Below are 16,862 nucleotides of genomic sequence, written 5' to 3' on the forward strand. Positions count from 1 at the left end.
CTACAGTGAAACTGATGTTGCTTTCCTGTGAGAACAGACACATGTCAATCTCAGGAGGGCTTTACTGGAGGCACAGCCCTGAAACCACCACACTTGCTCACAGCCATGCCTGCTGCCAATCTGTACACATGCACACCAAGCTTCCCCAGTGCCTGAGAGAAGCAAGTGCCCTTCACACCCTAGTAGCTGGCACTCACAAAGAGGTACAGTTATTCTACAGATAGACCCGTAGGTCAAAGGATTTCACATGTGGTCTAAAATGAATGACGTGTGTGAAACACGCACCCCTCCACAGAAGCATCTCACCACAGCTCTCCAGTAAGACTGTCTGTCAACTGGACAGAACTGCTCCGGCGCCCACTCGGGGTCACATGACCTTCAGTTAGCAAGGCAGGAAGTGAGTCTAGAGAATACCTCAACTACTGGCTTAAAAAAAAAAAGTCAAACCAAGAAAGTCATTACAGAACAAGTCTTGGGAAGCTGGGGCGCTTAATTTGGGAGAAGTGAATTCTGAGACTGTGACCCGAGGCCCGTTTTGTGAATCCAGGAGAATCTTCAATAAAGCGATAGCCACAAGTTAACTGTAAAAGTAAAGAATATACATTAGGCCACACATGCTCCTGGCTATTTAGTGGAGCAATTTATTCCAAAGCAAAATGGAAATCCTAAAGCCAGAAACCAGACTCCCTCAAAGCCCTTCACCGTCTTCAGGATGTTTCTTTCTCTTGCTCTGGTCATACTGAGCTGGTTTACTTTCAGGAAAATTTGGTGACTTTTCATATTTTTTACTTAAGAAATATCTCCTCAAAAACACTTCACCCAAAATATTTTGAGAAAAAGGTGACTAAATGACCCTAAGATTCCAATAGGGCATAATAATAAAATGTGTAATCTTAAAAGTAGTTATTTATTATCAAAATAATAATTCACTAAGTATATTTTTTTACACATAAGTATTTAAATCTCCCTTAAAATATTTTTATACCATCTTTTAGAATTACACACACACACAAGAAAAGTCTGCTACTCAATTAAAAGGAAAACCTACACTTGAAAAATAAGACAAAAATTGATAGCACATTTTCTTCTCTTACTCTTTTCAATGAACTAGAAAGTGGACTCCTTACAACCAAACCAAAATTAAAACCTACTTGTGTCTTCAGAAGCCACAATCATAGTCCTCTTCTTAAAGGAAGACAAACTGTTCTTCTAAAAGCCAAATATCTAAATTTCTCAAGGCAAGTCTCCACCAGTCCGAGTTCTGGCAGTACGGAAGTGTGTCACCCTTCCTAGCTTCTGCTACAGTCTTTTTACCGTCTCAAGGGCTATTAAATGACTCGAAACAGACATCTGAGTGCCATTAGGGACCTGCTTCTGCCTGGGAAAGCGGAGAAGCTGAGCATCACAACACCCTCAACATTCCACTTTCGACAGCTACCCATGAACAGGATGAGCTCCTCACAGGAGATCCTTATAATTCCTTCACCAGGGCAGAGGGTTAAACAAGGCTCAGCTTTTCATGGCTTTGAATCCCATTTCTCTTTCACACCACTTAAAGAAGAGTGTAAGTAGCCTGCTGATATTATAAAAAAAAAAAAAAAAAAAAGGAACTGGGGCATAGAAAAGACCCCCTGAACATGGGAGGGTCTGGGGGTACAAATGTGTTATAGCAGAAGACCCCAGTGCTCATCTTACTAGTTGAAGAGGAGAGTTCTGGGGCAAGCTTGTGTGATACCTACTATTCTGGCTCCGGTTCAGAGCACTTCTCATTTTTACCATCTAGAGATAATTAAGAAGGACGATTATGGTTCAAGCCATTCCAGAAATAGGGATCCTGGGCCCAGCTGTGTGACCTTGGGCAGACCACTTAACCTCTCTGGGCTCCCTGCTTACTCATGTGTCAGTCAGTATGTGTACCTAATAACACCGTACATACTTCAGCCCACTGCAGTTTTACAAAGCACTTTCACACACTTCAGTGCATTTGATTCTTGCAATAACCCTGTAGAGTAACAGAAGCTATTATCCTCATTTTATAAAACTGGAAATTGAGGTTCAGAGGCTAAGTGACACACTCCCAATAGCAACCAGAAAGCAGTAGAAGTGGAACTGAACCCTCAACTCCCAATTCCAGTCAAATGCTTCTCTTTTCTTGCCACATGATGTTGCCTGATCTCTCTTGTTCCAACAGAATTAAAATGCCACAATTTAAAAAATCTCTGTCACCATTCACAACTCTTGTCACTGTTTGGAAGCTGACATCATTTATACGTTGGGAAAAAGAAGCACATGAGTAAGTGCTCTCTGACATTAAAAACTTCTGTTTTCAATTTAATTCTTTTTGCTCTTTTAAATGCTTAGATGCTGAGTGCTAATAAAGATGCTTAGTACTAATGGTGAAGAAGCTAACAGATCTTGCTTCTGGTGGAAATACTCCTGTATGAAAGAGTCCAGAAAGCATAGTCTACAGGCAAATTAGAAGCACCTAAAACTTGTTACTTTGCTGGAAAAAAAAGATATAGAAACGGTAGCATCAAAGATGGACAAAGGCAGTGCTGGACCTGAGAGCCTAAGAAAGTCCTTTGGCTGGGTCCTTAACCTTGATGTTTGCGTGGCCTAAGGTCCCCTTCCTCCCATCCCTTCTATCCTCATCCATCCATCCAGTAGGGAGACCTGTGTCATAGGTCAGCGAGGGTGACTGGATACAAAGAAAAATGAAACCTCTGAATGTGTATTCTTTTTACTGGCAGTAAAACTCCTGAGCTGTCAGCAAACTGCGGGGAGGGGCACCTGACAGCCCTATTTGTTTTGCTGGTACAACTCAGAAAGAACTGGTTGGGAGCCAGGTTACCGTGCACCATGTAAATGAAAGCCATCGTCCCCCACCGCCCCTGTAATTACTATGCCATAGCACTGGGCACTGACCTGCTCTGCCCACTTCCCCTTTCCTCAGTGAGCCTTCAGCCTGGCACCCAGCTCTGAGATGAGGCCTGCTTAGCACCAGTGAAGCTCCCCACATTCAAACCAACAACGTTCTGTGTGGAGATGAGGGAATCAAAGTTAAAATCCAACCCATCAGCATCCATGAGTTCGCTACGGATAATGGACTCCATGTCACATTCCAAGCTCCCATTGAACATGTCCAGGTCCAAGTCGCTGGGGAACTTCTCATGGCCCATGACGGGAAGGTGTGCACTAGTTGAGTACAAGGAGGAGCCTGAGAGAGAGTCCGAGAGGGTTTGCATAGACTGGCTGACAGGAGACTGCTGCTGGTGTTTGGCTGACCCGAGGCTGCTGGAATCGCTCAAGCCCATGTTGCTGACGGAGCTTGACAAGGCACGGCTGCCACCGAGAGCGCCCTGGGTTTGGTGCTGGTGGTGGAGCAAGTTCTGATTGACCAAACTTCCCTGGTTAGGCTGGGCGGCAAAGGACATCATTGGATCACTGCGAAGCATCACGTTCCGGCGGGAGTTCTGGGCGGACACAGCGGTGCTGGCCTGAGACATCAAGGGGTCCGACTGGGTCATCATGACATCGCTGTGGCTGAGTGAGTCCGACGTGAGCAGGTCCTGGAGCGTCTGGTTGCCGTAGTGCGACATGGAAGAGAAGGTGGCTGGCTTGTTCTCTTGGATGGTCTGCATGGGAGACTGACGCAGGGAGTTCAGAGACGAGGGGCCGAACACCGTGCTGCTGAAGGAGCTGGTGGGGGAGCCCAGGCCGGAGCCCTTGGTGGTGTATGGGAAGCTGGAGCTGCGCTGCATGAGCCCCCCGGGGGGCGACGGCTGGGACGCAGGGAGCGCGATGTTGTCCAGCAGGTCGTCCATGAGGTTGTCGGCCAGCCCGTCGTTCAGATTCATGGTGCCCGCCATGTCGGTCAGCCGGGGCAGCTCCACGGTGCACGGCTTGCTGACGGAGGGGGACAGGCTGGCCGAGCTGCTGTAGAGCATGGGGGAGAGCGGCGCGTCATCATCCTGAACGTCGTCCAACTCCGTGCTAGCCAGGATAGGGGACAGGCGGCCGCTGACTGTGCTGGCGTTGGAATTGGTGCGTGAGCGGAAGTCGGTCCACGCGTCCAGCTCATCGCTGCTGCGAGACGTGGGGCTGCCGGGCCACTTGGAGAGCTGGGAGGGACTGTCGTCTGCTGACTCGGGGGCGGTCTGCAGGGCTGCCTTCTTCTTGGCTGCACGGCCCCGGCTCTTGGTGTACTTGTTGCTGTTGTCCATGGAGACGGCCCGCCGCCGGGGCGCCTTCCCACTCTTCCCCCCGTCGGGGTTGATGATCCACCATGAGCTCTTGCCGGTCCCCTCATTCTGAACCCGCATGAACCGGCTGTGCAGCGACAGGTTGTGCCGGATAGAGTTCTGCAGAGAGAGAAGGGACAATGCAGATGAGCCAGAATGGTCCAAACTGAGCACCCAGAAGAAACAGTTACTAATCAGACTCATTTTTTAAAGCAACCTCAGAGGCTAAGGAAAAAAAAAAAAAGGCTTTGCATGACCCTCCTTGGCTTGGAATTAAATGACAATATTGAGAATGGCAAGTTCCATATTTAGAGGGTGGGAGATGGTTTCATATCCAGGAGATGCTGGGGATGTAGGAGCTCCCTGACATTGTTTTTCTTAAATTCCCAAGTTTCACTGTCCTTTCTGTAATTCTACTTCCTATACTGAAGTTCACACTTATAATGTATTACCACACCATCTCTCCCTGCACTTTGCAATAAACCTCCCTGGCTCTCTAAGGATAATTAATCACCTAGGGGGCTATTTTATTCTATTTTGGTCCCCTCCTCCTCTAGTACAGAGGCAGCATCTACCTTTTCTTAACCACTTCTATGGCCCCAGAACTGGTGCGAATTTTTACCTATCCTTTCTATGACTCCATCTCCTCCTGCCACAATTTCATACCTGTCTCACAAGCATATGAAAAAAATGGTAAAGTAGGATTTGCTGAGTTGACAGAAGTAGGCAAGTTTCCCATTCAAAAAAATTCCAGATAATTTATACAGACACTCCCTCCTCAAGGCAATGTGGTCTGAGCACAATAACTTCCTTCCCAAGAGTACAGTATAGAAAGAGGAGGTGGGGGAGAGTAACTTTACAGTGAAGAAACCTGACATCTCAGCCAGGTGATCAAGATCGACAACAACAGGGCAAAGTCAGGTTGATAACAGGCACTCGATATAATGTGATGAAAACAGCACCTTCCTCAGTGGTCTTCCTTCCAAAACCCATCACGCCAGTCTAATCATGAGAAAAACTGCAGACAAATCCCAAATAAGGAACATTTTAAAATGCCTGTCCAGTCCTCCTCAAGACTATTAGATCCACAGGGAGCCTAAGGAAGCATGATGACTACATATAATATGGTATCCTGGATGGGATGCTGGCACAGAAAACGGATATTAGGCAAAAACTAAGGAAATCTGAATAAAGCACAGATCTTAGTTAAAAATAATAATAATGTATCGACATTGGTTTATTAGTTGTGACAAATGTACCAAACTAATATTGGATGTTAACAACAGGGGAAACTTGATGTGGATACCTAACATCAAGAACTCTCTGTACTAGGTTTGTAACTTTTCTGTACATCTAAAACTATTCTATATTGAAAGGTTTATTTAAAAAAAGAAAAGAAAAAGGGCAAGATATCCTCGAAAACCTCACAACTGCACCCATCTTGCAAGAATCCTCCTGGCTTGGTAGATAAGCCCAGTTAACAGGGATGACCCAGATCCAGTCCTATCTCTGCCACCGACCAACCATGTGACCTGAGCAAATCGTTTAATCTGTCTGCAACAACTTCAGTTCTTCTTCATTGCAGCCATAACATCCAAACCGTCCCTCCCTGATAGGGATGATGTAAGGATGATATATGATAATATACTTCAGGAGCCAGTCACGCTACCAAGTCAGGGTACTCTTACTGCTATTATAAAGCATAGGGTCATCGCCTGGGGAGAGGGCTCATTCTAATCTGAAAATGCCTCATGTGCAGTAAAAGAGAGGAGTTGATGGTATTTGCCACACCTGGAATAGCACCCGCAGGCCAGATGAGTTTTTATTTGCAAGTTAAAAAGACAGAAGATATTGCCTGCTGCTGTCTATTAAATACAAACCATTCTAAAAGCTACCGTAGTTTAAAAAAAATTGGCAATCACCAACTGTATTTATGTAGAAGATACAAATACATGTGTTCTACCAGAATGTTTTTAAAACATAGAAAGTGAGCAGGATTTCACCATACGTAAATAACCCAAAATAGAGTGTTTCCCGTGTATATGTTCCCATGCAAGGATGCCCAACAGCTCCGGCTGGGCAATGAGCATTAGCAACCATGGGTCATAATTCGGCATTTCTACGACAGCCGCACAGACGCGTTTGAGAGAAGAAAACAGGCAACGTGCTGAGTATCTGATGAGACAAATGTTGCCCATGAGACTATATATCCTGCTTCCCTTTTACTCTTACGGTTTTTAAAAGAATAATGGCATCCCTACGAATGGTTCAGAAATCACATTTCTTTAAGAAGTAAAACACCTTCTCAATAAAGATACGAAGCATGCTCTTAAAACTCACTCTTCAGGGTTCAAAAAGCAGGCAAGTGCAAGGTGGTTCTATTACTGAGTACTCAGACAACTAGATATATTAACTAAAAACTTAAACTCAAGCTTCTTATTGAAAAAACAGGGTGGTCCTGAAGCTCTGTGGGGGCAATGTAGACACTAGCTGAATTACCCCTCCCCTGGCCAGCCCCCTTTGCTCTAGATTTTGGAAAGAGTTCATACCAACACCCAGAATTAACCATGACCAACCATAAGTACCCAGTTATCCGCCCCCCTTTAAAAAGCATTTGGAGATTTTTGTTAACGCATTTTTAGTCTCACAATTCCAAACCAAGTAAGAAAGAAAATGAAACACTTTAGAGACCTCCAAAATGTTCTCTATGGATTTTCTAATGGTCATCTATTTCTACAACTCTAAACCCCAACAATGTATGTGTGTAATTTTATAAAATTACAAGCTACCATTGGTTAGAATTTGGAGAGAGAAATTAAGCTTCTGTAGGGGCTTGTGGTAAAGGGGCTGGAATACCCACACGGAGGACCAGAACCACAGCCTGTCAGGGCCCAGGTCCCTAATTGCAAGAGGGAAGAGTGAGAGCCTGCCTGACTACAGCACCGTCAGTTACTGGGCCAGAGGTTTTAGATTCCTTGTCTCTAATCCTCCTAGTAAACCCGCAAAGTTGGTGCCCTCCCCATATATACGAAGGCTCAGACTGAGAGAAATTAAATAACTTACAGAAGGTCACACAGCTAGCGTCTATAAGAACCAAAACTGAAACTTGTTTTCCCAACTCCACTCCAATGCTTCCTCTGAAACCTTCCCCAGGTCTGTCACCAAATTAGACAGAAGTCATCGTGCTACCTGTGCTAACATCTAAAAAAAGAAACATTTAAGAAAGAAGGATACAAAGGCACAATTCTATGACTATAATTTTGTTTGTGAAATAGTTAAGGGTAATAATTTGGTAGGTCTTTCCTAAAAATGTTTTTAAAAGAAAGTCTTCAGAAGAGCAAACCTGAAAGTAAAGGCTCATCCTATAGCCCACATTTGTGTTTCTTTACTAAGGTGGCCATCGTAGCATTCATCCTAAAGAGAGGACAGTGGTTACCATACAAACCAATATAAACTACTCATAGATTCTGAAACAAAACCCAACTTATTAAATGGGTGATTAGCTTCAGTGTCCAATCTTCGCTCAATTCTTGTTTTAGAGGTTACTAGTGGCAGAATACATCTCCCTAAGGCATATTACCTACAACCCAACACTCAGACAGGTTTTTCCAGTTCCATTACTAAGACGACGCAAACAAAACCCTGTGTCACCACCATCCTCACAGTCCCCAGCCTTCCGTTTATAAAATCCATAATCTGAAGGGGAAGGGGGGGCACTGACAAAGGCCAGTCAATATGGCCCCCCTGTCTATTTCTAGCTCAAATGCCCCTCACCCTAATATGGTCAGATACCAGAAATGTATTCTGCCTTTTTGCCTCATAGGTCATGATTCTAATTACCAGGTTCTCTAACTAAATTTCGGTGAAACAGGAAAAGGTGAGTAAATGCCAGAGAAAATATCAGAACTACAACGTTTCCCCAACACCTTCCCTGATAATGGAAGTTAATGGTGATATGATTTCTGTAAGATTTCAAACCGCCCCTCCCTCACCTCAATCCCAGGAATGAAGACATGGAATTTATAAAAAGAGACAAACCAATTATAAAATCTTCTTATGATTTGTAGTTTAAGTTCTCTAAAGACCTCTTCACTGGGGGCTCTAAATTAGTTTCCAATGTACTGTGTGCATTTTAAACTATAAAACTACCATCAAAAATATTCTATGGTTTTCCACTAATTCATCTGTCATACCAAATAGTCTTAAGTTTGTAAGATGTAACATTAGTTTGGGGGTTGAGAGCTGACAGTAAAGGAGGAATAGTTTCATAGGACTAGAGTGATTTTTCTAATCACATCTAAATACACATTTTGAAATACATTGTGAGGCAGACCACTGTTAATTGGCCGGGTGTGCTTTCCTTAAGGCTAAGGTGATAACGTAAATATAACCAACCAAGACTCCCACTGCTAGAGCTCAGGCCATTCTGTCATCACATTTGGTTACTAAAGGAGCCAATAAATTACTCTAACCCCAACCTAAAACCCTGTAAATAGTTCTGGTTATTTAAATCCACTACTAAGAAATCCAGAGATTGATGAATTACAGCAAACCAAACATCTCTAGGAAGAAACTTTTGTCAGAGACAAATGTGCCAGGTTTTTTCCAACTTGGGCCCAAAGATGTAGAAAACCCTGAAAGCAACTGTAACACAATGTCTCTGAAGAGAGAGAAGAGATAAAAAAATGAGACGAAGACTATTCTTATGTCAATCTTCTCTTTTACAAAAAGATTTACACTGAAGCAAGGCTTGCACTGGGGCAGTAAACGCTTTAGGTGTAATTAGTAACAGAGCTGGCAAACCTGTCCTGTGTGACTGCAGCTGCCATTAGTGGCCTAATCCTTCGAGGAGGGATGTGCAGGTACATGAAGGAGGCCGCCTGACGGAACTCACATTTCACAGTTGGGCTGACTGCGGCCGTGTGGGCCAGAGTCTGGAGATCCCTTTGCTTGGCCCTCCTTGAAGAAATCAGCATAAAAGATGACTGTCTTCATCAGAATCCAGTAATTCTTTTTCTTGCTATAATGAAGACAGTCTCCTAATGCAAGATACCTTTATCCCTAATGCTGAAGTGCACAGTCACTACAGTTATGCCAACTGGTTGTGAAGACAGATGGACCCCAAACAGATTAGATTAGATTAGGTGTCGGAGAGAAGCTGCCTGAAATGAATAAGTATTCCACCAATATTTACAAAGTGGGTAATTCACACATGCAATGTAATGTGGCCAGTGGAGGGAGGCACGCTTCAATGTCAGCCAGGTTGGAGCTGGAGTCGTGGCCCTGGCATGTGTCCCGTGACCCCGGGCAACTGACTTAACCTCAGTTGCCCCTTTCATAAAACGGGGATAAAACACCCTCTCTGTCTAACTCTAGGATCTTTGGGAAGATTAAATGAAAGTACACATGCAAATTACTCATCGAGTGCCAAGCACAAAAGAGGCTCTCAACTGTCAGATCCCACGTACGGAAGCAGTGACATCACAAATGTTCACTTACTGTTTTCCGTGCATCATATACTTGAAGCCAGAAGGTGAGAGGGCGGCTCCTTCCAGGAAAAGATTTCAAACTCTTAAAAGTATTTCAAAGGTGCGGTGCCACTCAGGAGTAGCTGGTAATTTCCCAACTACTGCTACCCTATGTCCGCTCCAGCCCCTTCCAACCCATGTTTACCTTGTAAAGACTGCCCACTAACCCAGACACCAGCTGCATGTGCTTCCCCTGGAACACAGAGAGGGTTTTGTCTGGAAGCAACATGTGGTATCAATTTATCTTTCTCAGCAACGGCAACAAGGAATCCACTGACTTTAAAAATAAAAAAGGGAGTTGTGTAATTTAACTCTGAAAGGCCTCTACCTTTCCCTCTCTCTCTCTCTTTTTGCTGTCTCAAAATGAATTATGGTTGTCAACTCCCAAGCCAGACCCATTGCTTCCCACCAAGCAGATTGCAGGCATTGCCCTGGTCCTCACGAGGGATTTCAGTGGGGACGATCTATAAGGCACTGCTTTTAAATCCAGTACTCATCTACCTTGCACACAGGACCAGCATTTCAAGTAGGTCTCCTTGCTTTGACTTGTTGGCACCGACAGTTCAAAATGAGGCCGCCAAAGGCCTGAATCCTAATATATGCAACTGATGAACAGGAGATGATAAAGGTCACGTGAAAAGCCCAATGGAAACCGTGAGTCCTGGGGAGACCCAGGGGACTGTGTGCCATAGCAGAACAACACAAACACACAGCTTCAGCAGAGGGCCTGGGAAGATGCCTCTGATTTATAATGACAGGCTCTTTCAAAGGCAGTTCTCTGGATGATGCCCTGATTTCTCTTACGCATCAGTCTTCCGTCCTGGCTGCCTCTTCGAATCACCTGGGGAGACTTTAAGTACTCACTCATAGAGACTGGTGTGGGTAAGGCCTGGGAAGGTACATCTTTAAAGCTCCCCAGATTATTCTAATGTGCAATTAGAGCTGAGAATCACTGGAATTTCCCCCTTACTTTTCTACCGGCTGAGACTCTAAGATAATGATTCCCAGTCTTCCCAGGTCTGGTGCACAGCAGATGTTCTTTAAGTCCAAGTTTCCACCATTCAGAAGACAAGGATGAGAATCGGGCTCACAGATTAAAGTTGTGTTTATATGTACAGAGTAAAATGGAGAGTTAGAGTAATTTATCAAATAACGGGGGTCCAGATATCTTTTTTCTTTAAAAAAAAAGGCAAGGGGAAGGGTCCTTGACCTTGCATTGCCTTGTAGATGGTCACCCATTCTGCCCTGTGCCACTTCTCTACCCAGCATGGATAGACGTGGACAGAAAAGAGGGTAAGTGGACTTTCCAAAAGTAGGAACTGATGATATAGGCTGAAGAAGGAATGGGCTGGGACCATAATTGATCCCTGTAATTTTCAGAATCTTCCCCAAATTAGCATGAAACCTCACATAATCTCCTTTATAAAAGACTGTCCTTCAAACAAAATGCCAGAAAGATAGACTGCACAAAAATAACCACTGAAAAAGCCATAACCCAATCCTGAGGTACTTATTAGCTTCCATTGTTAATACAGCAAAGTATTACTTAATGAACTTCCCTGAGAAGCAAAGTACATATGCAGATCGCCTCAGTAACAATCACACAGTTTCTCCTTCCTCGACTGTACAAAACACTACATCACCGCACTCACTGCAAAGACCCTGGGTGGGGTAGGGGGAGGGAATACTGCAAAGGGCCAGGTAGTGCCACCATCTGAGGGAGAAGTGTGAGGGCTGGTCCTTCTTATTAGACATTAGACATTTAGCTGTCTTATCCTCTTCTACTACACTTTATCTACTCTGGGGCTAACTTGTTCAAAAGCAAGTATGCAAAGTACGATAGCATAAAACAGACTTGTGAGTTACTCTTTCTGACTATATGGAATCCCAGCTTCTCTGTCTTCAGACAGAGAAGAAAACTTAAACATTCACATACAGGATTGCACAATCAACCCTAATGTGTAAGACAAGGTCCAGGCTAGCTCCAGTCTTACTTTTGTCTAAAACACTAAAAGTTCAAACCATTAAGGGACTTATTTAAAAATACGACGTTCTAAAATAAATAATGTCGGGAATTTGGCTGAAGGATTACATTTCCAGCTAGAAACAAGATTTCTGTTAAATTTGCTGACAATAATCCTCTACCCGCAGAGGTCTCCTTGGAAAACTCCCATTTGTTTCACGTTTTCATGCAGTAAGCAGCAGGTTCTGGCCCCTCATTTGGAGGAATAAAATAATAATAACCTGGTGATCAACAAAATGAACCCATTCCTACCCAAGCCAAGATACATGAAGCTTTCTTAGGGGAGGAAGGGCTAGGCAGACAATTTGTTCTGTCCCCAGTTGAAAAAGAAATCCTAGATGGGAAGAAAGTTCTCTTAAAGAGCTACCACACTATTACAGACAGTTTTGTTGGGTTTTCCAGGGTGGGTTTTATTTTCATATTAACTTTTTAATTTTTTTCATTTAGCGATCTCTTCAAGCCCTTCCACAGCTGTTTCTGCTCTTGGAGGGCAAGAGGGAACATTCCATTCCTCCCAGCCAAACCTGCACTTCCGGCACACAGAGAACCCTGGCAGCCCTGCGCCCTCTGCCCACACCCACTCCCTGCAGCACCCTCCCCACCCCACGAACCCCCTGCTTCCAGACCCGTGTCCTCCTCCCCACCACCTGAGGAAGCAGCAACTAAGGGCATGCAGTCAACAGAGGGACAGTCTCCAGAAAGCAAGTCAAAGCTGCAGCATTTGGCCACCCCTGCCCTCTTGCTCCAGGCTTGAATCCTGATGTGATTGAATCTTTTCCCCTTCCCCCAAGGAGCTCGGCAAACACACACCTTAAATTCCCCTTTAAGACCATGCAGGACTAGCCACACAAAATGGATGTGTCAAAGGGTTAAAACCCATGAAGTTTCAGCACCTTCTTGAAACTGACTCTGCAAAGTAGAACAAAGTGGAACAGAAATACTTTTATTATTAACATACTTTTCACTTAGATTAAAAAAAAATAAAGCTGCAAGTTTTTCCAGTTTGAAACTGTATTGTGGGTGGAAATGGAGAGAATAAAAGGGCATTGGGAATACACATCCAGAATTCAGGAATACATTAGAGTCTAATCACTTTCATGGCATTATGTAAGTGATCATCAGGGCAGGAAGTTCAGCAAAAAGTTAATACTGTGGAAAATGGAGAGGGCTGTGAAACCCATCTAGTAACAAGCAGCCTTAACTTTACAGTGAAAGAAACTGAAGACCAAAGAGATACAAGGTATACCTGAATTCAATCAGCTAGGAGGTGACAGCCAAGCTGAGACAACTCAGATCTCCTGGCCTTGACATGTTATAGTAATACCACCCAGAAACACCATTAGTCCCAGTGTCTGGATTACCGTGACAACTGAAGTGGTGAAGTGCAGGGAGCACAGAGGATGGTAAGATCTACCATCCACCCACCCACCCATCCATCCATCCATCCATCCATCCATCCAACTTGTCTGCCTTGCTTTACAACTTGAGGAATAGAAGTCTGTCTCCTCTAACACATACTGAACTCTTTACAACCAGACGCCATGTCTTATTATAGCTTTACCACCTAGCATGGGGCTGGCACATAGTAGATGCTCAAAAATATTTCTCTAATCAATGAATTAATGGAAGGGGGCAGCAGCCACAAAATAGGCCTGAAGTATACTTTAAAATGAAATGTTATAAAACATGACACCAATGAATGATCCTCAACATGAAAAGATGGAAGTAAGCTTCCATTGTAAAATGTGAAATAGCATCTAGGTTGTTCTAAAGTTGACAAGTCTCAGCCTTAGGTTTTAACTTCAATTATACAACTGAATTTCCAAAACCAAGATGATACAGTCTAGTAAGTAGGCTTAAGGTTCTCTGTAATAATATTATACAGATGGGCAGAAGGATGGTAAGTGGGCTACTCGGGGGAGCAAGGGCTCGACAGAATGGTCTCAGGTCTGTCCAGGGTGTAGAGATGACTCTCCACCTGTCTCAGGATGTTATGGAGCCCCCATTACTTGGTAATGTGGTGGGCCCAGAGCGCTCAGAGGCAACCTTGAAACCACAGATAACACATCTGGTTCTAAGTTTCCTCCAAGCAGGCACAGGGGCAACAAGAGAAATCCAAAATAGAGTCTACTTCAACTGCAATCTGAAGGAACTTACTGTGTTTGGTGCCGACCAGGGCCAAAACTCTGTGCTTGACAAATCTAATCTCATTTTACTTTCATGGCAAGCCTGTCAGGAGGAAACTGAGGGGCAAAACAGTGACTGTCTATAGATGGTGGTGCCAGAAATCAAGCCCAAGGCTAACTCCTACAGCAAAGCTCTCACCACTGCACTGTGTGTCCCTCTAAAGTCATTGAAATGCCCAAGGAGAGAGGCACCATTCACAAGTGACCAAGGAACATGAAGCTTTCAAGACTACACAAACCAGCCATTGAATTAAGTGTTCCCAGCTCTAAGTTTCCGTACGTGGTCCCTAGGACTATGAAAGGCCAGGGCGGGGTGGGCGCGGGGAAGGTGGAAAAAGCGCTAGCTATGAAACAAGCCTTGTTGGAACTGGATCAGTTTTAGAAATGAGCCTTTTTTTCTCAGACACTCCCCAAAAGGGACACTATGGACATGTCCTACCTTGACCTGGGATCACTATATTACGGAACGACCAAACAAGATCACTGCCCTAAACTTTTGAGTGTCCAGGCCTTCCTCAGAGGCACATCTGGTGGCCTCTGTGCTCAGGGACCATCACCCCATAACTGAATCAAGCCAGTTTACCTGGTTGTCCCTGGCAGGCCTATTCAAGCCCCCAATAGCTGGCACCCTGCTACAGGTCCTGAAGCCAGAGACATCAGGCAAATGTCTGCTTTGCCCTGGACCTTGCTATTTCAAGGCTTAATGTGAAACAGGGACTCAGCTCTATACTATTTAAAACATGTAATTAGTTTATTATTGAGCCAGAAAAGATTAGCTTGCTTTCAAACTATGTGAATTTTAAAATACGATGCCTTTTGCCTGCCAACTGACAGCACAATCAGGTTACTTCTGTTTAGCCTCAGTCAAAAACTCTGGTAGAAAACTGCTTTAAGGCTTCATATGCATGCTATTTTATTATTTGTCTTCTGGCATCAAATCCTGCAGAAACAGAAATCATTGAAAATGCAAGCACATTGAAAGGGTGGATGTGGAAGTGCTGAGTGGGTGAGTTCAACAGCTTGAGAGTTTGACATCTGAAATCCAGGAAAACTGCCTTTCTGTTCTTAGTTTACAATCCCTCCCTTCACATGGAATTCACTGGCTTTAGCGTCACACATACAAACATTGACTGTTTCCAGCTCTTCAGATGTTATGGTTCAGAAAAAATGGTTTTTTTGTCTTGTTATTTCAAGAGCAACGAATCTCTTTTTGGTAGCTCTGAAATATATGCCAGTGTGTGGGCACAGTCACACAGTTACACATGGGCCCACACCCTGGAAAGACTGGTAGGGGTGGAGGCATATTTTTCAGCTAGGGCAGGAAAAAGTAGGGGCTAGTGTTTACAAAAGAGACACGTGTATATGCATCTGGAAGCAGGCTACCTTCCAAGTGTCAGTGTTAATTATTCTAATAGTCATCAAAAATCAAGGTGTTACTGGTGAAATAAGCAGAAAAAGAAAATAAATGCCACATAACAGAGTATCTCATGTTGGCTACTGCAAACACACCACTGATGGACTTTTTCTTTACGGGAATAAAGAGTACAACAGTCAATTCTGCAAAATGACTCCGGCCTACAGTACCCTCTTTCCGCTCCACACCCCAGTGAAATTCAGTTAACAAGGAGTCTCCTAAGGAACTGCTCCCTCTACCTGAAAACCTCACCTGCATGTGCAGCATTTCACTGTACTGGTTTTGCAAGATTTCTTCTTGTTTAAAACCACATGATGCAAAAGTGACTGATGACCAATATAATGATGTTACTAAATGCTGAGTGAATCAACCATTTATTCCAGGACACTCCTGGGTGCCAAACACATGCACAGATGAGCACCAGCCAGCTTGAAATTCCACATGAAATGATCAGATAAAGAAAGAAGAGGACATTTCCACTCACCAAAGAGCCAGGAATTCATTCCATTTTTCTGAAGTAAACATTGATTGAGCCATTTGTATTTTAATTTATAATCTAGGATACATTTCAATTTATAATCTGGGATGTTCTCAAATGTGCAAGTTAATATTAGCACTATTCCAAGTGGGTTGAATATGCATGGGATAAATCTCAATGTTTCTAAAAACCATGACAAGAATGCAGTATTTTAATACTAATATGTACCAGGCTATATAATCTTCTTCATGTACACTGCTAGGTAAGCTTGAAAGCACTTAAGAAACTGGAAGCACTACCGTCAGTGGTGATATTAATCTATCACCCAAAGGGCAGGCTGGATAATATTCATTGGCAAGGACAGTCACACAAGAGACTAAGAGTCTGTAAGACATAAGCGACTCTAAGTGTGTGGTGGAGAGTCGGGGGTGAGCCCACGCCTCACCCAGCAGGTGTCAGAGTGCTCCAGGGCTCCTGGTTCCCCCACACTCGCCGTCAGTGATTCCAAAGCCACTTCTGAGGATCAGGACCCCTGGGCTCTACAACCGCCGCCTCCCTGGCGGAGTCTGACTTGGCAGGTTTAGCCCTCAGATTCTCTCCCCCAACTTCCTGGGGCTCGTCATCTGGACTTCCTGAAGTTTCTAACTCTTCCCCCTTAGGTTGTTCATTTGCTAGTAAGAAATGTGTGTGAGCTCATAGCACAACCAGGTCCTAGGTCTTTCCCTAAGACTTAACAAATCATCGTACGTACGGGGCCCACTGAAACTAATCCCCTCACATCAAGACAAGGGAGGAAAAACACCCAAGAACAGATGTTGCTGAGCCATTTTTAGGTTCAAAGGTAGCTTCAAGTAACACACTTCAGACTCTCTGCGGCATTACGTGGAATAGTATCACCCAATATACCTGTTTCTCCAGGAACAAGTTCATTAGGTTCTTTCAAACAGCCATGACCTCAGCAGTCTCCCCAAGTGAAAAAGATAGCCAAGTCC

At 44.1% G+C, this 16,862-nt stretch overlaps 1 protein-coding gene across 5 annotated transcripts in view; it reads right to left on the reverse strand.

Moving 5' to 3' along the window:
* FOXO3 (forkhead box O3) overlaps positions 1 to 16,862 on the reverse strand; it is a 119,667-nt gene that overhangs the window by 16,287 nt on the left and 86,518 nt on the right. For 2 of the 5 annotated variants that reach the window (XM_036871456.1, XM_036871455.1), the window contains exon 3: positions 2,926 to 4,361. In XM_036871456.1, the coding sequence (XP_036727351.1) occupies positions 2,961 to 4,361 (1,401 nt within the window). In that variant the 3' untranslated portion in view covers positions 2,926 to 2,960. Of the gene's footprint in view, positions 1 to 2,925; positions 4,408 to 12,645; positions 12,702 to 16,862 lie in introns of those variants that run through there. The other 3 variants (XM_036871458.1, XM_036871460.1, XM_036871462.1) reach the window with 3 other exon arrangements.

Source organism: Balaenoptera musculus, chromosome 12, assembly GCF_009873245.2.
Source record: "Balaenoptera musculus isolate JJ_BM4_2016_0621 chromosome 12, mBalMus1.pri.v3, whole genome shotgun sequence".
Classification (NCBI taxonomy): domain Eukaryota; kingdom Metazoa; phylum Chordata; class Mammalia; order Artiodactyla; family Balaenopteridae; genus Balaenoptera; species Balaenoptera musculus.